Genomic DNA, 27,457 nt, shown 5'->3' with positions numbered 1-27,457 from the left:
TTATCCATCTTCCCTATGTTGCAATGGCTTTGTTTTGTTTAGAACGTATTTGGGTGTTATCATGACGGTAGATGGTAGGCTTGGTAGAGCTGCTGCATGGAGGCAGGATAAAGTTGCCACATCCAGCCTGTGGCTATTCGTTACCTGTTGGTCATACCCCATTCACTATTAACAATGGAATTATGGCTGGAAAGGACCCAAATATATTCTAAACAAAAAAGGATTGCCACTGGGACAGAGGAAGGATTTAAATCTAAGCAAATTAAATCGCTGATTTAGTTTTTGTTTTAAATCAAGTTTTCCATTTGCAATTCATATATTTCCTGAACAAATATGCATACTAATTGTGCATTTTAAAATGTGCATACTAATCAGTGGCCATGACAAGTAAAAACATGTTTGTTTGCAATGCATTTCAAAAACCGTTGATCATTCTGCCCACTTGTCATTTCCGCTACAGAATTATATCTGGTTGGGGAGAAGAGGGGGAATTAATTGATTTCTGTTTCTCTCTCTCTCTTTTCCTGTGCACACATGCAAGGATCCAAAGAATTAAGATAGGCACTGTATTATGGAGGTGGTCTGAACACATTTTATCTCTTCTGAAAGGAAATCAGAACACAGAAAATGTATATTCAAACTACTCCCAACTCACTTTAAAATGACTGTCTGCCTTCACCCCAAGAAAATTGTCAAGTAATCATTTGAAGAGCCCAAAACTTTCCAGAAGTGCAGAACTTTCCAGAGCAACAAAAGACACAATAGCTGGAATAAGCCTCAAGTTTACTAGTCATGCTGGCTTCATACAACAGAGTGATCAAATGAACTCCCTTAAGGATTGAGGGAGAAAGTGGGGTGATGTTAAGTGATCAGACCCTCAGCCAATCAATTCAGCAACTATGAGAATAGGATGCCTATACACAAGAGCTTGACTATGCAAAGGGACTTCTATGGAGGAAGTCTACATGTGTATGTCAATATGTGCACAGGACTCCTTTGCACAGGTGAGGATAATGGTGGCCACCAGTTGCATCAGCGGTGGGGCCAGCCCATGTGATGCTCTCTTACATTCTTTTAACATGTGACTGGGTTCATCTGAACCCTCTAACTTTTAGGAGAACCAGTGTTAAAAAGTTGGGCTTGAGAAGATGATTCACACCCAAGCTCATGACTTGAAATCCAGTTAAGGAGAACACTCTCCTCTAGGAAGAAGTCTGTGCAGTATGATGAATATGTATTCCACCGGATCTAATCACTGAGCATACTATTCATTGAAGTCCTGCAAGAAAAGAGAGGCTAATGACTGATCCGACACCCAGTGAAGGAAGAAATATAGGGAAGAACCCTGTACAAAGCGTTTATGGAACCACCCTTGGCATTCAACTAGTATTTTGGGTTTTTTGTTCTTACCAATTACTACAGCCACAAATATTTGACTAATTTCTTCAGTAGCTGCTCAATAGTCAAATGTTTTGCCCAAAGCTGAGCCTACAGGGGCATCTAATGTGGATTGTCAAGAGGCAACAGCCACAGATATGTGCCTGAATAATTCCCTGCTGTGGGTGTCTTTTGTGGGAGCCAGTTACAAACATGCTGTCTAAAAGTATCCAGAGAGAAAACTGTTCTTGAAGCAGGAACATCACACTTTTGTTTAACCTTTAAAATCTGTTCTGTCTATCCTCCCTGCAATTGCAAGGGACCATCTGCTCATGTCTTAACTGCTCATCCTTTCAACACTCAGCATGCAGGTCAAACTATGGCAAATGCAGAATATGCCTCACAAGCACTTTAAAGGTATGCGGAAGAGGAGCATACTGTCCTGAATGTAAATAACGTAAACAAACATCTCAAAAGGAATGGCAAGAGTTACAAGGGAGCATTTACATTAAGGGCAAAACTACATGCAACTAACGGCTGCTTTTTCTCTCCAGAGATGATATATGATATGATATAAAATATAGGGACTTGTATCTTTTATCTCTCAGATAAAAATAGTTTTGGAGAGCTGTCTCCAATATGAAAGAACTCTCTCTCTCTCTCTCTCTCTCTTTGATTATCTGGCAGTTAGTACTGCAAATCTTCAGCAATAATATTTTGCTCTGATGCAAATAGTTCTAAAAACCAAGGTATAGATTTACAAAATTAAAAAAAAAGTTTTGTATCATGTTTTGTATTATGCTATAATTTTGTCAGTAACAAATGAAGGGAAAGGAATAATGGCTGCCAATGGCCCTCCTGCAATTTGTACTTGAGGTTAAAGAACCTCCATTGAACTTCTGAAAGCAATCTATAAACTCCTCTATATGAAAACATAAGAGATCTTTATCAACCCTCTTGGACCTTGACACAGACTTGTACTACACAGGTAACAACTTGCAACTTATATGCATTTAACTTGTGCACATTCAGCTTTATGCACTTGGCAATTTAAAAAAGGAAAGGGGGCAGGGTTCTGGGGAAAATGACTTTGGCAATTCCACATTGAAGCTAATGTATTATGACCATATGCAATTTTGGCTTCATACACAATCCCTGGAACATAACCCCTGTGGAAGCTGAGAGTCGCACGTATTGCTATTTCACAAGAGAAATAAAAGCCCTACATGGAATCACCTTCCTTATGGTTGCATGGGAGATTTCAAGGAGAGATAGGAACAGAAGGGAAACATTTTTTTCCCCATTTGTACCCCTTTGTTCAAATCAGTCTTCCCATTTCTCTTGTTTTATGCTACATTCAAAAATACACTCAATCTAGGTGTATTGCTTCTGCTCTTTTTAAGATGTGGCAGATGCTGGACAAGCAAACTCTACCTTCTTGTGCTCTTACACTATAATTAACTTTGGTGGATCGTTTTATGGAACAAGAAGCTATTAAAGTTGCTTGCAATGAAAAGAACAAAATCCCCCAATACAGTGGTACCTCGGTTACGTATGCTTCAGGTTACAGACTCCGCTAACCCAGAAATAGTACCTTGGGTTAAGAACTTTGCTTCAGGATGAGAACAGAAATCGTGCTCTGGCGGCATGGCGGCAGCAGGAGGCCCTATTAGCTAAAGTGGTGCTTCAGGTTAAGAACAGTTTCAGGTTAAGAACAGACCTCCAGAACAAATTAAGTACTTAACCCGAGGTACCACTGTATTATTCTCTCTGTGATTTGGTCAGTGGGGGGTGGGGAGTGAAACAAGGATCTCCAATATCCCAATCCCTTTGGAGTTAACTTTTCTTTAACAATCCGTACTTTTACAGTTTTCAAGTTGTCTTCCCCAGACTGATGCCTTTCAGACCTGTCAGCTGGGACTGATGGGAGATGTAGTCCAAAACATATGAAGGCTGGGAAAGGCTGCACTAAAGGAAATTATATGATGGCCGTAAAGAAGCTCCTGTATAAAGTGTTATTTCAGCATTTAATCAAGCATTTAATGTATTTATTTCAAGTAACATTTTGTAAAGTACTGTATATCTGATACCACTAAAAAAAAGGATATTATTCCATCTTCTTGGCAACATGAGGAAGATAAAAACCCAAGTTTTTATTGCTTGGAACACTACAAAAACCTGCAAATATACTTGACCAGAGATCACAGAGCAGGCCAGTTTCTAAAATCATTGTCTATATAATGCCTTAGAGAGTCTGTACTGAATGATACCCATGCTCTCTTCAAACAAAAACTTTTCATGCTAAAAAAATCGCTACTTATTCATCTATTATTTTGGTGTGCCTTAATAATTCAGCTGCATTATTTATGGTATTATTTGTTAATTATTTAAATATTTTACGTCAATGACAAATGCCATTTTGAAACTTCTCCTGAAAAACATTATATTTGTTGAAGTAAAAAAGAAACAGCCCGGAACCAAAAATTATCTCAGCATACAAGGGGAAAATGTCACTTCAGTTTTAATTTTGGGAGGAATGAAAGCAAGATGCATGAGGTCCTGGGAGTTATTTTACACTTGTAATTCTTCAATTTTGACAAACAAAAGATCGCAGGAAGATTCTGAATTATTACTGAAAGGGGAGTTTGGCAGGCAAGTGCCTAATTAACACAGACTTCATTATCACTATTTTTGGTGTGAAAATAATAATAATAATAATAATAATAATAATAATAATAATAATAATGTCCTTGAACTTAATTCCAGGATTGTTTGAACTTAATTCCAGGATTGTATTCCTGACAGGGTAAAGGTGAGCATGCATTAAGACATTATTCAAAATTGCATCAAAGCAAAATATTATTGCTGAAGATTTGCAGTGCTACCCGCCAGATATGCAGAGAGAGACAGACAGACAGAGAGTTCTTTCATATTATAGACAGCTCTCAAAACATGTAAAGTACAGAGAGCTTCCCTGTCACCCTGCTGAGTAAAAAACAAACATGGCTGCCAATCTGGTTTCATTAAAATAAAAAAGAGATTTCGGGGATTGTTCTGGACAAGGCTGCAAGCGCTCACAGATGACAAAGTCAATTAAAATTAGCTGGACTCTGTGGACTCCCATAGGCATAGCTTTGGGATCACAAGCAATAGCCTTACCAGGTATTATGGTATGTCAGGATAATAGCCCTGACAACCGAAGATGATTTACAGTTTCATTTCTTTTCAAAGCCAGTTTTAAAATCCTTTAAACAGCCAATAATATTTTTGTTTTTTGTGATCTTTGTTTGGCAATGTCAAGGAATTTTCTAGTTTGTATATGGAGTGGGTGTTTACACTACTGTATAACACCCACCTCATATACAAACTAGAAAATTCTTGAATATTTTTTAAAACTCTTTTTAAAAAGCAAATACTGTAACAAATACCACATACCACTCTGCAAAGAATACAAATGTATTACAGTGCTTGAAAATTAATACTGTGCCTGCTGCTATGGTTGTGAATCAGAAAAATAATGGTTGCTAATCAGAAAAATATATTTATGGTCAGATAATGTTTTCAGTGCAGCCACCAATGCTTCAGCCATGTAAAAACATTAGAAATCAAAATTTCAAGCATCCTGTTTTCTTGGATTTCAGCTGACTTCTTGATCTCATTCTATAACATTCTATATCTGCATATTGTTACAGATCTGTGGGTGCTAAATGCTTGGGTTTAATGTATGTTAGGATTTAATTAGAACTGGTATGTTAGGACTTGTAATAGCTCATGTGGATTTGAGATGTGAGTTAGCTACTGTTAATATGTGAATAACCAAGGCACACTTCCTGGGTTGTGTGTTGGACATTATAATCCCATAGAATCAACAAGTGTAGCAGCTAATTAACTCAGGTAATTTCCTCGTGAGGTGACCCCCCTGGAGATAAGCCGTTTAGGCAACACAAAGGGATGAAAAGGGCAAATCTCATTTGCAAATGTATTGGTTTCCTCCCTCTCTCAAGGGCTAAGTGTGAATAGGTGCGACAAGCTAATCCACTCTAGTAATGAGCTCTAGCACATCAAAGGAGGGATATTCCCCTGGGTTAAAAGAGAGACCAGAATTTAGGCTAGCACAGAAGCTATGGGGTTAGGGCTGGGGTAATATAACCAGCAAGCACAGAGGGAACCATTATGGTGGGTTGTGCCCTGCAGTGCAAGAGAGGTTGCAGAGAAAGAATGGTGCTGGGCTTATTGTTGCCGCCATGATTTCCTCCACTGAAAGCTCTAGGTTGTATATATGTGTAAATAAACTGTTGTGTATTGAGTCAAAGGATTTTATATCTGTATTATTATTGTCTGTATTTGCATTAGGGTAAAGTAACTGCCTTTTGGTTCCAGAGGGTACAGCTACTATTGGTTCATTTAAGCTGCTGTATTTGGATCCTCTGTCTTATTGGTTGCCTCCAAAAGGCAGGACTGTGATTGCCTGATATTGTTCCCTCCAAAATGTATCCTTTCTAGCTAGTTCCCTGTCCCTATAAATGTAGCTCTCCCCTCCTCAAGTCTCAGTCTTGTTGCTTTAATAAAGAAGTGTTACTAGAGAGCTGTCTCCAGCATATTATGTCAAGAGAGCTGAAATCACAAACCCCACGTCACAACATAAACCATATATCAGAAAGACACTTTGTTGTTGTTGTTTAGTCGTTTAGTCGTGTCCGACTCTTCGTGACCCCATGGACCAGAGAACGCCAGGCACTCCTGTCCTCCACTGCCCCCCACAGCTTGGTCAGACTCATGCTGGTAACCTCGAAAACACTATCCAACCATCTCGTCCTCTGTCGCCCCCTTCTCCTTGTGCCCTCCATCTTTCCCAACATCAGGGTCTTCTCCAGGGAGTCTTCTCATGAGGTGGCCAAAGTACTGGAGCCTCAGCTTCACAATCTGTCCTTCCAGTGAGCACTCAGGGCTGATTTCCTTCAGAATGGAGAGGTTTGATCTTCTTGCAGTCCATGGGACTCTCAAGAGTCTCCTCCAGCACCATAATTCAAAAGCATCAATTCTTCGGCGATCAGCCTTCTTTATGGTCCAGCTCTCACTTCCATACATCACTACTGGGAAAACCATAGCTTTAACTATACGGACCTTTGTTGGCAAGGTGATGTCTCTACTTCTCAAGATGCTGTCTAGGCCTGTCATTGCCCTTCTCCCAAGAAGCAGGCGTCTTTTAATTTCGTGGCTGCTGTCACCATCTGCAGTGATCATGGAGCCCAAGAAAGTAAAATCTCTCACTGCCTCCATTTCTTCCCCTTCTATTTGCCAGGAGGTGATGGGACCAGTAGCCATGATCTTCGTTTTTTTGATGTTGAGCTTCAGACCATATTTTGCACTCTCCTCTTTCACCCTCAATAAAAGGTTCTTTAATTCCTCCTCACTTTCTGCCATCAAGGTTGTGTCATCTGCATATCTGAGGTTGTTGATATTTCTTCCGGCAATCTTAATTCCGGCTAGGGATTCATCCAGCCCAGCCTTTCGCATGATGAATTCTGCATATAAGTTAAATAAGCAGGGAGACAAAATGCAGCCTTGTCGTACTCCTTTCCCAATTTTGAACCAGTCAGTTGTTCCATATCCAGTTCTAACTGTAGCTTCTTGTCCCACATAGAGATTTCTCAGGAGACAGATGAGGTGATCAGGCACTCCCATTTCTTTAAGAACTTGCCATAGTTTGCCATGGTCGACACAGTCAAAGGCTTTTGCATAGTCAATGAAGCAGAAGTAAATGTCTTTCTGGAACTCTCTAGCTTTCTCCATAATCCAGCGCATGTTTGCAATTTGGTCTCTGGTTCCTCTGCCTCTTCTAAATCCAGCTTGCACTTCTGGGAGTTCTCGGTCCACATACTGCTTGAGCCTTCCTTGTAGAATTTTAAGCATAACCTTGCTAGCGTGAGAAATTAGTGCAATTGTGCGATAGTTGGAGCACTGCATAATTTTTCAAAGGAAACACTAACCCTTGATAGCATGCCTGCAACCTCTGTAATTTCATCCAGCTGCTAGGCAGATATTGGGGTGGCCTGTAGCACTATGTTCATTTTTGCTTGGGCAAATACAGCAGCATTTCCATGGACATATATACTTCACAGTGTATTTCTCACAAGCAGAACACTGAAGAAGAAGAAAACTCTTGCATTTTCAGAATTTCAATAATGCATAAATGAGCGGGGGTCTTGCATGACATGCAGCTTATGCCTCACTGCCTCAAGAAGCCCTGCCCACAGCCACAGCCTGCTTAAAGATCTCCCTGCCCAACCCTTTTAGCCAATTGCTAGAGAGATGGTGGCAGTAGAAACAGAGGATTCCTATTCACTTGGCCCTGCAGCCTCTGCTACCCTCTACCCCCCCCCAAGCCAACTAGTAAGCATAGGGATTTTGGCAGCCATGCTTGCCCTTCCTGATGGATTCATGAACATTTTTAGTCAGGCTGCTAAATTGGAAATTTCTCTCCAACTTACACTAGGCCCTGCAAATCCTAAAGAAGCCCTCCTTATACCGTTGGCTCACCTAAGATTTTTTTTAATGGGTTCTGCTGCACTTTAACCTAATGCCAACACCAAACATAGCATCCATTTCTTGAGCACATAATCATGGGTCCAGTAAGGTCTTCCTTAAGGAGAATTCTTTGGAGGAAGGCATGTACATTAAATGTACTGCATAATATGTATGCAGCCCATGACTTTTCAGATGGTCTGTTGGCAACTAATCTGTTGCCTTTTGCATAATTATCAAGAATTCTTTTGACTGACTACTAGGTGAAAATAATATAGTTCTGGTCTTTGTTCATTGTGTCGAAGAAGGCATTAGTAGCCATGATTGCCCCCTAAAGTGTGCTGATTTTGTGGGATGTCTTTTAATGGGTAGGACAGGATATATTAACTGCAGTTTATCCCTCCAGGCACCCATGTGTGTGGGTTGAACAGAGTTTCAAAATTCCATCCTTGGAAGCAAAATTAAAAACATAGGAATTAGGTTGTAAAACCTTGCTTTGAGCACGTCCAGCTATGAATTAAGCTGGCTTCTGCCTTCTTACCCCACTTCACAAAGAATCAGACAACAGCCTGGGAAGTAAGTGTAAAAATATGACTTACTTATAATCTTGCATTGTTCCACAGCCATGACAGTAGTAAAAACCATGCAGGTAAAATACTTATATTTATAGTGTAACAAACTTCAGGTATGTGCCTAAAGCTGGAGCAAGTCTATATCCAGTGCTGGTCAAAGGAAGAGAGAGAGGAACAGGAAGTACTATACAGTGGTACCTCTGGTTGCGAATGGGATGCGTTCCTGAGGCCTGTTCACAACTTGAAAAGCCCACAACCTGAAGTGCCATATCTGCACAGGTGCACGATGCGATTTGGCATTTGTGCACATGCATGAAGCACGATTTAGCACTACTGTGCATGCACGAGGCAGCTTTACCTGCAGCAATTGCATGTTGATTGCCCTCTTAAAAGACAAAGTCCAGCAACTGGAGGAACGTGTAGCTATGCTCCAAAGAATTAGAGAGCTGGAGCTCTTCTTGGAAGCAACAGAGCACACCGTCTCCACCAAGGAGGAGACAGGGGACTCCCCTGAGAAGGTGGCTAGTTCACCAACACAAGAGCCAGATATATGGAGAAACGTGACTCAAAGAAGTAGGAGGCCCAGGGTTCGCTCTGATTGTTTAGAAATACACAATCGCTTTGAGGTCCTCTCCCCTAGCATGGAAGACGAAGAGCAGACTCCATTTGAGGATCTCTCCCTCATTACCGTCGATCAGGTATATGAAGACGAGCAGCAAAGTCAGTCCTCAGGGAATGTGCAGGCGACCTTGGAACAGACAGCTCATGGAAGAACCCTGACCAAACCTAAGAGGAGGCGTGTAGTGGTGATAGGGGATTCCCTACTGAGGGGAACAGAAGCAGTGATCTGTGGGCCTGACAAGATGTCTCGGGAAGTGTGCTGTCTCCCGGGGCTAAGATCCAAGATGTAACTGAACGACTGCAAGGAATCATAAAACCCACTGACAAATACCCCTTCCTCTTGGTTCATGTGGGAACCAATGACACTGCAAGCAATAGCCTCCAGAAGATCAAAAGAGACTATGAGGCTCTGGGCAGGAAATTGAAGCAATTAAATGCACAAATTATCATCTCATCTGTCCTCCCAGTTGAACGACGTGGCCCAGGGAGAGAGGGAAAAATAGTGGAAGTGAACAGCTGGCTTCGCAAATGGTGTAAACAGGAACGGTTTGGATTCTTAGATCACGGACTGCAGTTTCTTGAAGATGGACTTCTGGCAAGAGATGGGCTGCACCTCACAATGGTTGGGAGGAATGTTTTTGCCAAAAATCTCAGAAACCTCATCAGGAGGGCTTTAAACTGACTAATGTGGGGGAGGGAGACAGTGCTCCTGGAGGTAGGAGTCTATCAATTGATGAAGATGATCATCCAAATGTCATAGACCAAATGGAGCAAACAGCACACAGACCTAGTGGTGGGAGGAAAAAATCCTTAAATAAGAGACACAGGGGAATGATTAATGGACTTCAATGTCTGTACACTAATGCGCAAAGCATGGGAAATAAACAAGATGAGCTTGAGCTCTTGGTACAGCAAACTAAATATGACATAATAGGCATCACTGAAACCTGGTGGGATAAGTCCCACGTCTGGAATGTAATAATGGAGGCATACAATCTATTTCAGAGAAACAGACCAGACAAGAAAGGAGGAGGAGTGGCGTTATATGTCAGGGATGTGTATACCTGTGAAGAGATCCAAGATTTAGAACCTCAAAGCCAAAGTGAGAGCATTTGGGTCAAAATTAAGGGAGAGAAGAATAACAGTGACCTCATTGTGGGAGTTTACTATAGATCCCCAAGCCAAACGGAGGACATAGATGATGCCTTCCTGGAACAGATGGCCAAGCATGCAAAAGGAAGGGAGATAGTAGTAATGGGGGACTTCAATTACCCGGATATTTGCTGGATGTCAAACTCAGCCAAGAGCATAAGGTCAAACAGATTCCTCACTGGCCTTGCAGACAACTTCGTTGTCCAGAAAGTGGGAGAAGCAACAAGAGGAACAGCCATTTTAGATCTGGTCCTAACCAATGTTGATGACCTGGTTAGTGGGGTAGAAGTGGAAGGATCATTAGGCGCGAGTGATCATGCTCTTCTGAAGTTTACTATACAGCGGAAAGGAGCAGCCAAGCATACTAGGACTCAATTTCTTGACTTTAAGAAAGCCGACTTCATAAAACTTAGGGAAGTGCTGGGTGAGATCCCATGGACAGTAATACTAAAAGGAAAGGGAGTTCATGATGGCTGGGAGTTTGTTAAGAGGGAGATAGTAAAAAGCACAACTTCAGGCAATACCAATGAGATGGAAACATGGAAGGTGCATAAAGAAGCCGGGGTGGCTATCTAAAGAACTTTTAACTGAGTTAAGATTAAAAAAGGATGTGTACAAAAAATGGAAAAGGGGGGAAACCACCAAAGAGGAATTCAAACAAATAGCCAGCACGTGTAGACACAAAGTCAGAAAAGCTAAAGCACAGAATGAACTCAGGCTTGCTAGAGAGGTTAAAAGCAACAAAAAAGGCTTTTATGGGTATGTTCATAGCAAAAGGAAGAACAAAGAAACAGTGGGGTCACTCAGAGGAGAAGATGGTGAAATGCAAACAGGGGACACAGAAAGGGCTGAACTGCTCAATGCCTTCTTTGCCTCAGTCTTCTCCAATAAAGAAAACAATGCCCGACCTGAAGAATTTGGAGCAAATGATTCAGCAGAGGAAACACAGCCCAGAATAACTAAGGAGATAGTACAAGAATACTTGGCTAGTTTAGATGTATTCAAGTCTCCAGGGCCAGATGAACTGCATCCAAGAGTATTAAAAGAACTGGCAGATGTGATCTCAGAACCACTGGCAGTCATCTTTGAGAATTCCTGGAGAACAGGCGAAGTCCCGGCAGACTGGAGGAGGGCAAATGTTGTCCCTATTTTCAAAAAGGGGAAAAGAGAGGACCCAAATAATTACCGCCCAGTCAGTCTGACATCAATACCAGGGAAGATTCTGGAGCAGATCATTAAGCAAACAGTCTGTGAGCACCTAGAAAGGAATGCTCTGATCACCAATAGTCAGCATGGATTTCTGAAAAATAAGTCATGTCAGACTAACCTGATCTCGTTTTTTTGACCGAATTACAAGCCTGGTAGATGAAGGGAACGCAGTGGATGTAGCCTACCTTGATTTCAGCAAGGCAATTGACAAGGTGCCCCATGATATTCTTGTAAAGAAGCTGGTAAAATGCGGACTTGACTATGCTACCACTCAGTGGATTTGTAACTGGCTGACTCACCGAATCCAAAGGGTGCTGTAATGGTATAGTGTGGTTATTCGTGCGTAAACTGCCTCCACTTCGATTAGATGGTTTGCTCAAACATGTTCAGGGTTAGAGCTCGCCCTCCATGACCTGTTAGTCACTTGCAGAATCTGCCAGTGGGCGTTTCTTGAATCTCTTCCAGCATAAAAGCTGCTTGACCCCAAGTCTCCGCCTATGTTCCCTGCACGGAATGCGTCTGCGCAAGTAAGGGGATGGCAAGGGCGTGCCAGCGCTCTCTCCGCTGGTTTCGGTTGAAGGGTCTTGGAGCCCTGACACCGATTCCTCCATCTCCTCTCTATTGGTGTCACGCTGAATTCCTTCCCCCCGACTGGTTCCCTCTCCGGCATCGCTCTGGAGCCCTGCCTCCGCTTTTCGCTCTGATGTCAGTTCCCTGACAGGTGCTCATTAATGGTTCCTTTTCATCCTGGAGAAGAGTGACTAGTGGGGTGCCACAGGGTTCTGTCTGTTGGTTTCTGCTCTCTTCACTGTGCAGCGAAGTGCTTGTCACGAGGCAATGTTTACATTCCACACTCAGAGTTGCTGTTGGAGTTTCTCACAGGAAAGGAGACTGGATGTGACGTACACTGGTTTCCTGTTTTTCACAGTTCTCTCCGTGCTTCAGAGGAGAGGGGATGCCTCTCTGCTCACGCAGAGGCAAGATGCTTGATTGTAAGCTCTTAGCATTGAAGTGTAAATAAAGTAAAGGAAAGTAAAGTATGTGGCACGTACTGCTCATCATTCCGCTGTGCTCGGGACTCTGCAAATTCAACATTCCTGGTTCCGGGCCCAGAAAAACGCAATCAATCTGACGGATGGACTTCGGAGTGCCGGCAAAGAATGCAAAGGAATGCAGAGGGACGGATCGGACGATATCTCTGCGCGTCAGGATGATTGGTGAGAGGTATGTTGCTCATGCTCCGGGCAGCCTGCCAGCTTCTAGTTAATGGCTTTATGGCTGGACTTTGAACTTTTAGAGCTGTTTGCCGGGCACAGGCAAAGGCTCAAAGGCACAAGCTTAAAGGCTTGGGGAGGCTGGAAACTGAAAGCGTTTTTGAACTTGCTTTTGGAATGTTTGAAGGTTTGAAGCAGCAGTGACGCAGCTGATTTAACGCAGCAGAGATGGCTAATGCAAAGCTAGCTGATGCTTTTGGGATTCCCAAGCTCAATAAGAAAAATTACGCAGACTGGGTTCTCTATGCTGAGGCTGTTCTGCGGAAAGAGGGTCTTTTTGAGGTGATTACAGAAAACCCCCCCAGCTCCATTGACAGATACATGGAAAGCTAAAGATTCCAAAGCAAGGGGAACTCTTACATTGATAGTATCCCCAGAAGAGCTCTGTCTGTTGCGTGGTAAGACCTCAGCCAGAGAAATTTGGGACGCTTTGAGAGAGGCTCACTTGAGGACAGAAGCTGGATCCACTATGTTTTACTTTACCAAGCTGCATAATATGGCTCTTGCTGAAGGTGGAGATGTGCGTACACCTCTGATGGAGATGCAGAATCTGAGACATGAGCTGCAACAGAGAGGACTCGCTTTTCCAGAGGCTGTGTATTCCTTCATGATACTACATTCTTTGGGTTCAAGTTGGGAGTCTGTTGCTACTCAGATTGCTGTACAGCCAACTGCTCAGCTGACAGTGGACTATGTTACTGCCGTGATTCAGAATGAAGCAGATCGCCAGGGTGCTAGCTGCATGGGTAAGGGGGAGTCTTCACAGACGTCATCCCAGAGTGCAGTGGAACCACCATATGGCGCCAAAGCTTTGAAGGCAGTGAAATGCTACTCGTGTGGACGTCTAGGCCATATGACGAGGGAATGCAAATATCCCAGGGCCAAGACAGAGCAGCGCAGCGGAAGCTCATCGCGTGGAAGAGGCCAGAGCAAAGGCAAAGGTCCGGTGTCCGGGACAACGCAGCACAAGGCAATGGTCTCACGCTTCACTCCAGAGGTTGCAGAGGTCCAGAAGACGTCTAGATCTTTCTTCGTTGTTGATTCGGCTGCAACGCACCACATGTGCAACGATAAGCGACTGTTTGTGTCTTTTACACCGCAGGAAGGTGCAATTCACCAGGCGTATGACCACACAATCCCCAGTAAAGGCTACGGAACTGTTGTTCTTCACAATTTGGACTTATCGATAAAAGATGTACTTTATGTAGCAGATGCGAAACATAATCTGCTCAGCGTTGGACAGCTGAATGAGCGGAAAATTGACGTTTCCTTTAAGAACAAAAAGTGCATCATCACAAAGAAAAATGATTATGTATTGCATGCTGAATATGTTGATTGTTTGTTTGTTTTGTATTTTGATGATGTTGTGCAGGATGAAACTTGTTGCATTGCAGGTACTAACAAAAGTTTGCATGCAGAATGTATTCATGATTTTCACAGGAAATTTGGTCATTTGCATTTTGAGGCAGTATCTAAAATGCCTGCTTTGGTTGAAGGTATGACTATTAAACCCTGCAGGTACCACATGAAGTGCAAGGCATGCGCAGCAAACAAGGTGAAAATGGCTGCGAAAGGTAAGGTGTCTAGTAGGCAAGCTACAGAACCATACCAGGTTGTTCATGCTGATTTGGTTGGACCACTAGCGCCCTCTTTGGGTGGAAACAGGTACTTCATGGTTCTCATTGATGCATTTTCCAGGTATATTTATGTGTACAATCTCAAGCAGAAATCAGAGGCTTTTCCAAGGTTCAAGGAATTCTGTGCTTGGTTGGAAAATGTGCATGGTAAGAAGATAAAAATTCTTTTCACTGATCGCGGGGGGGAATTCACTTCTCAGCAGTTTGAAGCTTTTCTGTCTGAGAAAGGAATTCAACACGATTTGTCTAGTCCTCGCTCGCCATGGCAGAATGGACTTGCAGAACGAGCAAATCAAACAATGCTTCAAGGGTTAAAAACCTTGCTGCATGATGCCAATCTTCCAGAGAGTTATTGGGCTGAATCTCTCTCGTGTTTTACTTACAGTTATAATCGCAGGTTATCTTCAGCGATTGGTTGTACCCCCTATGAGAAGATGTTTGGCAAAAAGCCATACATCAAACACATGAAAATTTTTGGTTCTGACATGTGGGTTCACTCACCACAAAACTCCAAGTTAGACAAGCGTGGTTTGCATGGCATCTTTCTAGGTTATCAGAAAGGGTCTTACAGAATAATGATGACTGACTCTAAGACAATTAAGCTCACAAGAAGTGTTGAGTACAATGCCATGTGGGGGGAGAATGTGGGAATTTTCCAATGTTATCCTGATGACAGTGATGAGACTGAGGATAGTCAAAAGCAGCCACAGCAACCCACACCCACTGATGAAGGTTCTGATTCTGAGTCTGAAACTGAATCGGGTGATTCAGAGGATTTCAAGAGTGCGAAAGCCTCTATGCGACCCTCTGAAAGCTCTGATCAAGAATTGGAGGAACCATTGTTCACAATAGGTCACTTTTCTCCTAAGAAGGAAGAGGAGAGTGTTGAAGACCTAAGGCTAATTCGCAGGTCACAAAGAGCCACAAAAGGCAAACCTCCAAAGAGATTTGCTGATGAGTTTGCTAAGATAGCAGTAACAGCTGTTAAAAGCTCCAAAAAGGTATTTGAACCTTCAAGTTTCCAAGAAATCCAGGATTTGGATTCAAAGGAAGCTGAGCCATGGTTAAATGCCATGAAGGCTGAGCTTGATTCCTTAGAAAGGAACAAAACATGGGAGCTTGTTCCAGTAGTTCCAGGAATGAAACTGCTTGGAAGCAAATGGGTCTTCAAAGCGAAGACTGATCAAAATGGCAAGATAGTCAGACACAAAGCCAGATTGGTAGCCAGAGGTTTTGCACAGGTACCAGGTGAAGACTATCACGAGACCTACTCACCCACAGTGAGGTATGAGAGCATTAGGCTTATGCTCAAGCTAGCTGCAGAGGAGAATCTACACATTAGTCACCACGATGTGAATACAGCTTTTCTGTACGGATCTCTAGGTGAATCACTTTATATGCTTCCACCTGATGGCGTACAGGTAAAACAGGGATTTGTTTGTGCTCTGAAAAAGTCCCTTTATGGTCTCAAACAAAGTGCACGGTGTTGGCACACAAAACTCACTGAGGTATTGTTTTCTCTAGGTTTTCAGCAAGGGAAAGCTGATCCATGTGTATTTATCAAAGAAGAGGGGCAAAAGAAATTGTATTGCTTGTTTTATGTTGATGATTTATTATTCTTTTGGAATGATGTCACAATGTACAATAACGCCCTAGCTCAACTGAAAGAACACTTTGACATGAAAGATCTTGGTGAGGTAAACAACTACCTATCTCTTGAAATAGAGAGAGATCAAGATGGTAACATTCTAGTACACCAGTCACGGAAAATTGCTGATGTGTTAAGCAAACTAAACCTGATGGATTCTAACCCTGTAGACACACCGATGACAACAGGTTATCAGGTAGATGACACTGAAGAAGCATTTTCTGACACTACACTGTACAGAAGTGTGCTAGGCAAGCTAAACTTTATTGCCAGATGTTCAAGACCAGACATTGCTGTTAGCTGTAATTTGCTTAGCAGACAAGTCAACAATCCTACTGTTAAGGATTGGAGAGCTCTGAAACGCATAGCGCGGTATTTGAAAGGCACTATGCATTACAGACTGAGATTTAACAATCAGAAGTCTGGTGGTCTTGAGATATTTGCAGATGCAAGTTTTGGAAGTGACACTACAGACAGGAAAAGCACGTCTGGAGTTTGCTACATGTACAATCAGGGTCTATTTGATTGGTCATGCAAGAAGCAAACAACAGTTAGCTTAAGTACTTGTGAAGCTGAACTGAATGCACTGTCTTATTCACTCAAAGATTGTGAATGGTTGTTACAATTGTGCAAAGACATGAAAATTCCTGTCAAATGTCCAATCCAGGTTTACCAGGACAACAAAGCATGTTTGGCTTTGCTGAATTCTGAAGGTTGTAAGCAAAGCACGAAGCACTTGCAATTGAAGGTGCAACATGCTAGGGAACGTATTCAGAAGGGACTCGTAACGGTGTCCTATATGCCAGGTAATGAAATTCCTGCTGATGTATTGTCCAAGATTGTATCAAGGGATCAACACTGTACCTATGTGCAGAAGTTGGGTTTGTACTGATATTGTACGAACACGCTGCCCAGTGATGTTCACAGAAAGGGGGAGGATGTTGGTTTCTGCTCTCTTCACTGTGCAGCGAAGTGCTTGTCACGAGGCAATGTTTACATTCCACACTTAGAGTTGCTGTTGGAGTTTCTCACGGGAAAGGAGACTGGATGTGACGTACACTGGTTTCCTGTTTTTCACAGTTCTCTCCATGTTTCAGAGGAGAGAGGATGCCTCTCTGCTCACGCAGAGGCAAGATGCTTGATTGTAAGCTCTTAGCATTGAGGTGTAAATAAAGTAAAGGAAAGTAAAGTATGTGGCACGTACTGCTCATCATTCCGCTGTGCTCGGGACTCTGCAAATTCAACACTGTCTTGGGCCCGGTCTTATTCAACATCTTTATCAACGACTTGGATGATGGACTCAAGGGCATCCTGATCAAATTTGCAGATGACACCAAACTGGGAGGGGTGGCTAACACCCCAGAGGACAGGATCACACTTCAAAATGACCTTGACAGATTAGAGAACTGGGCCAAAACAAACAAGATGAATTTTAACAGGGAGAAATGTAAAGTATTGCACTTGGGCAAAAAAAAATGAGAGGCACAAATACAAGATGGGTGACACCTGGCTTGAGAGCAGTACATGTGAAAAGGATCTAGGAGTCTTGGTTGACCACAAACTTGACATGAGCCAACAGTGTGACGCGGTAGCTAAAAAAGCCAATGCAATTCTGGGCTGCATCAATACGAGTATAGCATCTAGATCAAGGGAAGTAATAGTGCCACTGTATTCTGCTCTGGTCAGACCTCACCTGGAGTACTGTGTCCAGTTCTGGGCACCACAGTTCAAGAAGGTCACTGACAAACTGGAACGTGTCCAGAGGAGGGCAACCAAAATGGTCAAAGGCCTGGAAACGATGCCTTATGAGGAACAGCTAAGGGAGCTGGGCATGTTTAGCCTGGAGAAGAGAAGGTTAAGGGGTGATATGATAGCCATGTTCAAATATATAAAAGGATGTCACATAGAGGAGGGAGAAAGGTTGTTTTCTGCTGCTCCAGAGAAGCGGACACGGAGCAATGGTTCCAAACTACAAGAAAGAAGATTCCACCTAAACATTAGGAAGAACTTCCTGACAGTAAGAGCTGTTTGACAGTGGAATTTGCTGCCAAGGAGTGTGGTGGAGTCTCCTTCTTTGGAGGTCTTTAAGCAGAGGCTTGACAACCATATGTCAGGAGTGCTCTGATGGTGTTTCCTGCTTGGCAGGGAGTTGGACTCGATGGCCCTTGTGGTCTCTTCCAACTCTATGATTCTATGATTCTATGAAACCCGGAAGTAACCCTTTCCGGTACTTCTGGGTTGCTGCGGGACGCAACCTGAAAAACGTAACATGAAGCAAACATAACATGAGGTATGACTGTATGCTCCTTCCTCTCCAGAAGAGGAGGGGAAATTACATCACATGGAGCCCTCTATGCCAACTGGATTTCTATGGTCTGAATACCTGCCTATCAGAAATACAGCTCTGTGGACTTAGACCCTTCTCATGCTAACTAGCAAGTATATAAATTTGTTAGGTTTGGCTGCTAATCTCCCACAGATTTTTAAGCTACCCCTATAAATTGGTATATATTAATAAAGAGAGCCTTTTTTTAGGAAATAGTTTCAGACATAATTTTGTTAATGCTGGTTAACATACTTTGCTCATCTATTTATATAATGAAACCCGCCCCCCAGGTAACTAATTTTTTAATCCTGGACAGATTTTTTTCCAAATCAATTTTAATTATAACAGCTTTCTTGTTTGAAAAACATTTAAAAAATACCACCACAGGCAAATTTTGCCAGCCGAAAGAAAGAAACAACTTCTCATTTCCTAGTAGGATAATAGGAGCAGAGCAGCGGAGGTGTGGATTTCATGATCAGAGCAAGCTGTGTTTTATTCAGAATTTTAACCACAACGTTCAAAATGTGTTCTTTAACCACATGGAAACGATGGCATGGTGAACAGCTTGTAGGAGGGAGATTGTGAGGTAGGATTAGAAAGGGATGGGGGTGAAATTCAGGAGAAACAGCCCCTCCTTATATAAGTTGACTATTGCATAGCTCTGATTTTATATTTTGCTACTCATATATAAAGCAGCAACAATACAGAAATTTTCTGTTTCCCCACCATTCCCCCCAAAAAGAATGAACAAGAAGAACAACTGGATGGGTGGGAAAGCATGACATTTAGTACTTTTATGGGGCAGAAATTACTGTAAGAGCAGGAGGGAATATTCCTAAAGTGGATGAAAAAATATATATGAAAAAAATGTGGGTTCTTTACTCATGGCTTATTTTTTTTTTTAAAGTATTAAAAGGACAGAGAGGGCAGTGTACAATAAAACACTTCCCATCCAAAGTCTTACAGTAATTATACTTGTAATATATCTAATACAGTGACTTCTAACTGGGAAAGTAAGATCCAACCCCAGTGGATTTAGGAAGTTCTGTGAACAAATGATAAGAACTATGCATGATTTGTCCCCTCTTTTGAGATCAAGAAGGGATGCTCCATTTGTGTGTGGCAGAATCTTCTCAATGGAAGCCTAACTCATAAGGAATGAGAACCAGAAAAAGCATTTAAGTCCAAACAGAGTATAGAACATGAGTCAGCAAACTAAGGCCTGGGGGCTGGATCTGGCCCACGGACGGTCCAGGAATCGCCGCATGGATTGGCGTGGGGATTCTGATTGTTTGGGCTGCACCATTTCTTCCCCCCTCTCACTCACACACACCACGGCGGCGCCTCCTCCCTCCCTCCTCCTGGCTTCTCCTCACCCTGCCTAGAGGAGGAAGGGGGCTGGACTTTGTTGAGCCGCGGTTGGCTGACTGCCATTTTAAGCAGCCTCTTTCCGGAGCCAGCCCTTTTGCGCTGCTCATTGTCCCGCTGCCGCCAGCCCCTGCCGCTCGCAAGGCACAGGTAAGGAGCCACCGGGGCTCATCCAGTGCTGTGGAGAAGGGAGAGGAGAGTCTTGGGGAGGATTCCCCCCCCCAAAAAATATAGTCCAGCCCTCCACAAGGTCTGAGGGACAGTGGAGCAGCCCCCTGCGGAAAAGGTTTGCTGACCCCTGGACTACAGAATATAAGGTTTCTGGAAGTATTCCCTCTACGCTCATAGCTGCAGAGTATAGCTGTTCAGCACAGCCATCTTTCCTAGGATCTATTCTGGGCACCATGTGCTTCACTGTTTGACAATGGCAAACTATAAATTAAACAAAGCAGCACACTTTTATTAACCTGAAGCTTGCTGACAACTTGACACTGTTTCTGGGAAAGACAATTCACCTACTATAGGACTTCTTTAACCAGCGAACTACTTTATTTTAAACACTAGAGTAGGTATATCGTGGAACACTGAAGAACACAGATCATATCACGTTACTGTGAGATTATATAATTGTGATAACACAAGGATTTTGCATCTACCTTTTTGCTGGGCATTTTTGATTACCATCTTTTTCAAAATGGGCAACTTTGTGCCATGCAATTATGACCTGAATAATATTCTGCTTTACTCTGTTTTGGGAGAATACCCAACCTGAAACATTGCAGAGCCTTATGGCATGCTTCTTAATCATTAGGTAGAGTGAGGAGGTCAAAGAGGTGCTGGAAGCCATCCATCCCGACTGTGCCCCCTAAGCTAGTCTCTGCCCTCAGGAAGATGTTGTCTTGTTGCTAATGTTGAAATAAGTTTCAAATGCCAATCTGATCAGCTTCTGTACCTGGAATGCGGGGAAGGGATCTTTTCCATTGCCCGAGGCAGCAAAATGTCTCAGGTCAGCCATGCCCAAGAAAATAGACAGCTGTCAGCAAGCAGATACCTTAACTCACACAGCACAAACTAGAGAAACAAGGTTAGCAGTATAAGGTATGAAAGCCAAATTTAGCTTTCTAACGTTTCCTCCTCAGTGGGCTGATTCACCATGGGCTGATTCACTTCAGTCTCATGGTGAAAAGAGGAAAAAACTGGGATAATCTGAATGTACAGGCCTTGTCTTTCTTAAATTCCTCCTACCAGAAGAGGGAAGTTGATCATCCTGAACATTTGTCTCTAGGGTCAAGGGTACAACAGTTTTTTGGTTTTTTTAAAAGTGCTTCTGCCTACAGGCTACGTTAAACCTAAAATGTGAAGTGTTAATTTTATTCATTTATAAAATGAGCTCAAGTGGATCCTTTGAGGCAGCTTACAGTCACAAATTGAAAACATAATGCAGCCATCTACAAACATAACAGAGCAACATAGGGGAAGATTAAACCATTTCAAAAAGCTATGGAGGGGGTTGTCCACCAGGTCTTTCAAGGTAGGAAATTCTACAGCCTGAGCGCTGCAAATGCCTCTATCAACTGCTAAGGCATCTTTGCTGATTCCCAGGCAACTGCAGTGCATGGCAAGCCTTGGACAAACGATAACAGTATAAAAACACAAACACAATTGAACCAATCTGTATATCATTTATGTAACTTATCAAGGAGCTGTGATTTGATGTAACCAAGCTGGGTGCACATACACAACATATACTATAACACCCAAGGAAGAGGTCATTTTTATGGGTGGTATGCTGTTGTCTAACAGGTCTAGAATACATAGGATTAGGATTTCACATTCCTTACTCATGCTAAGTTCTGCTAGAATAATAGTAGAAATGGTATTGAAGGGTTTCAGAATGTGGCAGACACCACCTCCCTACCTCTGCAAGGTATTATGACACCTAGTCTGAAATATACTGAAACGTACAGTATTGGTAAGGCAGGCATACCAACACATAGTTGGAACACCATAGTTGATACCTCCTACTCACATGGGCGTAGCCAGGACTTTTTTGGGGGGCAGTAGAACTGATGTGATTGCTCAGTTAATTAAATATTTTGCTTGTTTTACTTGATCTAGGGGGGCAGTTGCCCCTCCGACTACGCCCATGCCTACTCAATCCCTATTTGCTAGTGCAGAAATGTTACTGAATTGGTCATAGTTTGAATTTCACTATTGTTAATAATGGTTCTTTCTTAAAATGTCTCACTTGAGAGTGGTGAGTTCTGTAAGCGATGGCTGGGTGGCCTTGAGATAACTCTCCCTTCGTGCAGCAATCTTTGGAGAAGGCTTTGGGCTCGTGTCCGAATCCCCACTGTCTTCATCCCCCATGGCTTTGATGTAACTGCCACTACGCATTCGCCGGCATGGGATCTCATCATCTTTGCCATGTGGAGTATACCCAGACCATTCATCTTGAGGAACCTGTAATACAAATAAAATTTAATGCTTTAAAAAAATTCCTCCATATAATATATATGGATTTTTTAAAATTTTGAAATAAAGTTAAAAAGACAGGCAACAAAAAGGAAGAGCACACCTAACAGTATATCAAGTTAACTAATTTAGGGAAGAAAGAGAACTTACTACAGCCCTTAATATATCATGAGGGAGCTTGTGCAGCATTTAGAGCAAAACTAAAGAGAAGCACACTAAATATGGAGTATTCACTTGTAGAAATAATGTAGCCAAATAATATTAAGGAAAAAATGTACATATAAGCAGTTGTATATAATTGGAAAATGATCAAATGCTTGAAGTGCCTTCACATAGGAAAAAAACAAAAACAAACCAGAAACCCTGGCATTGTAATATCTTTAAAAACTGAGAGCAAGTTTATTTATATGACTCTACTGCTCTTTAGAAGGTCGTTTGGGAGTCCTCTAATTGTGTGCTCTACATGACTGTTGTAAACAATTGCTTCAGAAGGTCTTTATGCAGGAATCCCATGTAATTAGACCCAAAATGATGAAGAAGCATAGTTTTATTAGAAATTAAAGGGAATATGGAGAAATTCCTCCCGGGAAAAAACAACCATGCACTGTTGGACATTCCCACCAAAAGTGAAAGTACGAACATATCTATCAACATACCCTTCCAACAATACTGATGGTAGTTATATATATTGGATGAAGCCTTGCAGGGCTAATGTAGCACTTACTGACAACCTTGTACTGCTCTTCCTTCGTATTTTTATTGTTTGACATGGCTGCAAAATAGGTCCAGATACAACACCATCTTATTCCAAAGATTCACTCAAGTCATTTCCCTATGCTCCCACATAGGATGGATTGTCATCTGCAAACGGCATTTGGAGGGTATTATAAATAGATTATGTCAGAGCTTTAGCTGAAGAAACAGCAGCTTCTGGGAAGGATTCAAAAGAAGTGAGTGGGTGCTTGGTTGCCTGCTGGATACGAGTCTAGCTAAGAAAGTGACGTAATTGCAGGTACTGCTACAAAGAGAGAGAAAATTGGCTTAGCTTTTCTCAAGACCTGTATAGGAGAGATTTCCCTTTATCCAATAAATCAAACAATCCTTATCCTCTCACAACTATTCAAGTGTGACGCACTTGGAGACTGTTGTGTGCTGCACGGGATGATGCAGAACTGACATTAGCAGAGATAATTCCTCTTCTTTCTCGGTTTATAACAAAATTCGGTCATATTGAAAGAAGAGCTACTTTGTATGCAAGAGGAGTGCTTTCAAAAATAGAGGCCCAGTTTGCAAATAGTGCTAAACCAAACCATGGCTTAACACAAATGAGCAAATGTGTGGGTGCTTCCTCCAGTCCTGCTGCTGCTTTGTCTGGGTCTATGCCACGGTTTGGCTTAGCGTCATGTCGAAACCAGGGCTCATGAGCCAGGCAGCACTGGGTAGCACAGTGGTAGGGGTATGGGAACGTGCTGCAGCAGCAATCCTAAGTCCAGAAATCTACATGTTTGCTCACTGTGCTAAGCCATGGTTTGGCTTAGTGTTACCTGTAAACTGTAAATATTACAGTTCTGGATGCACTAAAAAAACTCTGGACTGTTCTTTGGAATTAAAGAACATGCAATTCTTGTACAATATGACTCTCCAATACATGTGTGGAAGATTTCCTTAAAAAACAAAAGAATTGAGTAGCCGCAGCTTTCATTAGCCAGTTCTTACATGGAGACTTATAATGCTTTTTACACAAAATAGTTAATTTATAAAAATTTTGGTTAAGCAGATAAGATATGAAGATTCTAGTAATCCAAAAGCTACATCAGTCTGGCATTCCAATATCTTAGCTGCTGCTTCTATCAGCCAGGAACCACTTCACAATCTTGGAGAGGCTATGGAGAGGCAATGGGATGCTCCCTTGCAGCTGTAGCCATCACCACCTCCATTGTCAGGGAGAAGCGCCGGCTCATCCTCCTGCTATACTCAGCATCAGCGGGGCTGGTGGAGGAAACAGGGACATTCCTGGATCAAATCAGAAGCTGGGATGGCTTTTGTAACTCTGGGACTGTCCCTGAAAAATCAGGACACTTGGAGGGTATGCATTTCTTTCTTCTCACACGTTTTCAGCTTACAAGGCAACTTAAGCAAACTCTTGGTAGTTCACAAAGAAAATATGCTACTTCATCTTTTGATCAGAGGGCAGGAGAAAGGTAAGCAAAGAAGTCCTTGTGCCAATCAACATTCAGTCACTTCTGTGCTAACCCTTTGAGACAACATTAGACTATTTATCTGTTGTTGTTGTTTACTTTTCCAAGAATCCCAAAATGAGCAGCAGTAGAAACATCGACACATCTTTGTTTCCTCTAACTTGTATTTTACAGTTATCTGATTTACACTGCTGGGATTAAAGCAACAACACATGCAATAAACTACCCGAAGCAGGGGTGGGGGAAGACAGACAGAAAGGAAACCTGTTTTTCCTCCTCTCTGATTCCTTCTCCTTCAGGAACTACTTGTTGGTAAAGTAGATTACCTCCTTTCAGGCTTTTACTTCCTTATGTTATATGCACGTTAATGCTCTTAAAAACCTGTACCAAACCTCTCAAATGTTATGCTATTCTTTCATTATTAGTAAAGCTGGGTTTGTTTTATATTTAGCAAAAAAGATAGGATCATAGAGTTGGAAGGGATTCTAAGGATAATCTAGTCCAACCCCCTGCAATGTAAGAATACGCAGCTGTCCCATACAGGGATCAAACTTGCAACTTTGTCATCAGCATCAGCATCCTCTAACCAATTGAGCTATCCATATTTAGCCTTTAAGTTTTAGTTATGTCTCAAGAACAACAGACGAAGTCTAATAAAGGCAGAGGGTCTTCTTGGTAGTCACGCCCGCCCTATAGAACACCCTCCCGTCAGATGTCAAGGAAATAAACAACTATCTGACTTTTAGAAGACTTCTGAAGGCAGCCCTGTTCAGAGAAGTTTTTAATGTTTGATTTCATATTGTGTTTGAATTTGTTGGAAGCTGCCCAGAGTAGCTGGGGGAACTCAATCAGATGAGTGGCATATTAATGATTAATAATGATGATGATGATAATTATGATGATGATAAGTCCAAACTTATGTCAATAGTTTTGTTTACGGGGGGGCTAAAAAGCAGGTTTGGCTTAGAAGACAAGCAATGTCATCATTCTGGACTTTCGTTGCTTTAAACTCTGGGCGTATGCAAAGGAAGGATGTTATCATGCACATGAAGAGGGAAATATTGAGACAAACTTGGGTTTTGGCTATATTACTTTCACAACCCAGTGGCATTCTAGAGCCTTTGGTATAGGACAGTGCTTCATCATCCCATGTACATAAAAAGGTAGCTGTGCCTCAGTACCAATTTGGAGAAGGCAATTTGTGTGGAGAAGCCAACTGAGGAGAAGCCCTAGCAGAACCAAGAAGACCAAGAAAACCAATTGGAAATGGATTAGAATTCAAAAAAAGGATTACATTTCAGAGAAGATATATTTGCAGTTTTCACTGTCCTCCCTATTTTTGCTTGTTACAGGATCCCTCGCCTGGGTCCTTGGTCTGTGTACTTCTTTGAGAATACATTTTGTGTGTGTACTCTATGAAGAAAGGTTTATTGGTAGGATTATTCCTTCATTCCAATTTCTATTCCTCATTTCCAGGGTTATTAATTAGGGAGATAGCACCCTTGCTGTAACATTTGGTCAGTAAATAAAGCTTTGAACCCTTATTTCTTGTCCGGCATTCTTGCTTTCCTTTTTTGCAAAGAAAGGATCCTGAGCCAAGTGTCTCAAACCTGGTCAACCTTGCATAGCAAGGCTGTTGTTTAAAGTTCATAACCCAATTCCACTACAAACTGGGTCTGTAACAGCATGTGCTAGTAGTGTTAACCTATTGGCTCCATCTTGGCCATAGGTAAAACCTATACTTAGAATGGCTGTGTCTGTCATGAGATACCTTGCCTTTTTATCCTTTCAACCAGAAGTCACACCAGATTGTTTCTGTACACGGCTGCAATTTATTTACCAAACTCCAACATACACAATAGCTACCTGGACCAAATGTGGACTGTTCTAAAATAAAGCAGAGAGTATGGACAGCAAGGGATGGGATTTGTTTGTGAACAGCTCTCAGTTTCAGTTGGTTTTGAAAAAGCCCTGAGGGCAAAATCATGAAACCAAAGGTTGCTAATGAAAACTACTGTTCAGGCTTTATAAGCCAGGCCCACAACACTGGAGAGCAGAAATAATGGGAAATGGGGATGTATAGAGGCCCAGGAGGCAATGCACTGGGAATGGCTATGTTTAATTCTGGTCTGAATGAAAAGCAGAGAAGCCTGCAAAAGAGGAGACATGCAAGGCCTCAGCCCTACAAAAGTGGGTGGATGAATCCACCCATCAGCTGATTGTCAGGAATCACCAGCTTCTTTAAACTACCTGAACCCTGTTGAATGGCATGGAAAATGGCCCCTATGTTCCCCTTCAGTTTTATGGATTCCTATGATACCCCTTCAAACAATAATAAAGGCTAGTAGCTAGAAGCTATTGGCCCCTAACCAATGTAACATGGTTACAGCAGCCAGCTGTTGGATGTATCTGTACATCCCCCTCACAAACTCAGCTCTGTGATTGTTACACTACAGAACACAGATCCTTCTAAAATAGGCTACTGTGAGCAAATTATGGATTTTATTGTACATCTGCCGCTTAACACTGGCTGAATTTAGGATTCAGTGTGTGTATAACATTTTAACCTACCCTTCTTCCAAAGAGCTCATGGTTTTCACCTCCCATCTTTCATAACAATCATTATGAGATAGATTAGGCTGAGAAAGCATGAATCTGGGTCTTCTTGATTCTAGCTCAACACTCCTATACTAGCTCATTAGAGCAAGAATGAAATTAAAATCAGAGTACATTACAAGAGGGCTATAGTACTGCCGGCAGAAAAAAACAATTAGAAAGAGAGAGAAAAGTAAGGCTAAAAATTAACAGATTAAATAGCTGTATTAAATTTAATCTATTTCAAAAATGAATATTGGCAGCTTTATTAAAATATTCTTTTGATCACTTATTAAATTGTGTTGAGACTATTCCGGTTTTCCCTCAAGAGATCATTAATAGAAATTGATGTGCAGTCTTCTTGTGGCGTTTTCTGATTCATTGCAGAGTTAATGTACTAGCGCATGGTTTAATTCAACCAAAGCATTTAATAGTCCACATTTTCCAAAATAAAAATTGGTAACTTACTGTAAAACCTTT

General features: G+C 42.1%; 1 protein-coding gene across 12 annotated transcripts in view; it reads right to left on the bottom strand.

The window, feature by feature from the left end:
• DLGAP1 (DLG associated protein 1) overlaps positions 1 to 27,457 on the bottom strand; it is a 334,630-nt gene that overhangs the window by 70,229 nt on the left and 236,944 nt on the right. For all 12 annotated transcript variants that reach the window (XM_079982893.1, XM_079982895.1, XM_079982897.1 and 9 more), the window contains one exon: positions 21,958 to 22,172. In XM_079982893.1, coding sequence (XP_079839019.1) covers positions 21,958 to 22,172 — 215 coding nt within the window. The remainder of the gene's footprint in view (positions 1 to 21,957; positions 22,173 to 27,457) is intronic.

This window comes from Podarcis cretensis, assembly GCF_951804945.1.
Source record: "Podarcis cretensis genome assembly, chromosome: 7".
Lineage (NCBI taxonomy): Eukaryota > Metazoa > Chordata > Lepidosauria > Squamata > Lacertidae > Podarcis > Podarcis cretensis.
This window is presented reverse-complemented; position numbering and strand designations above follow the sequence as displayed.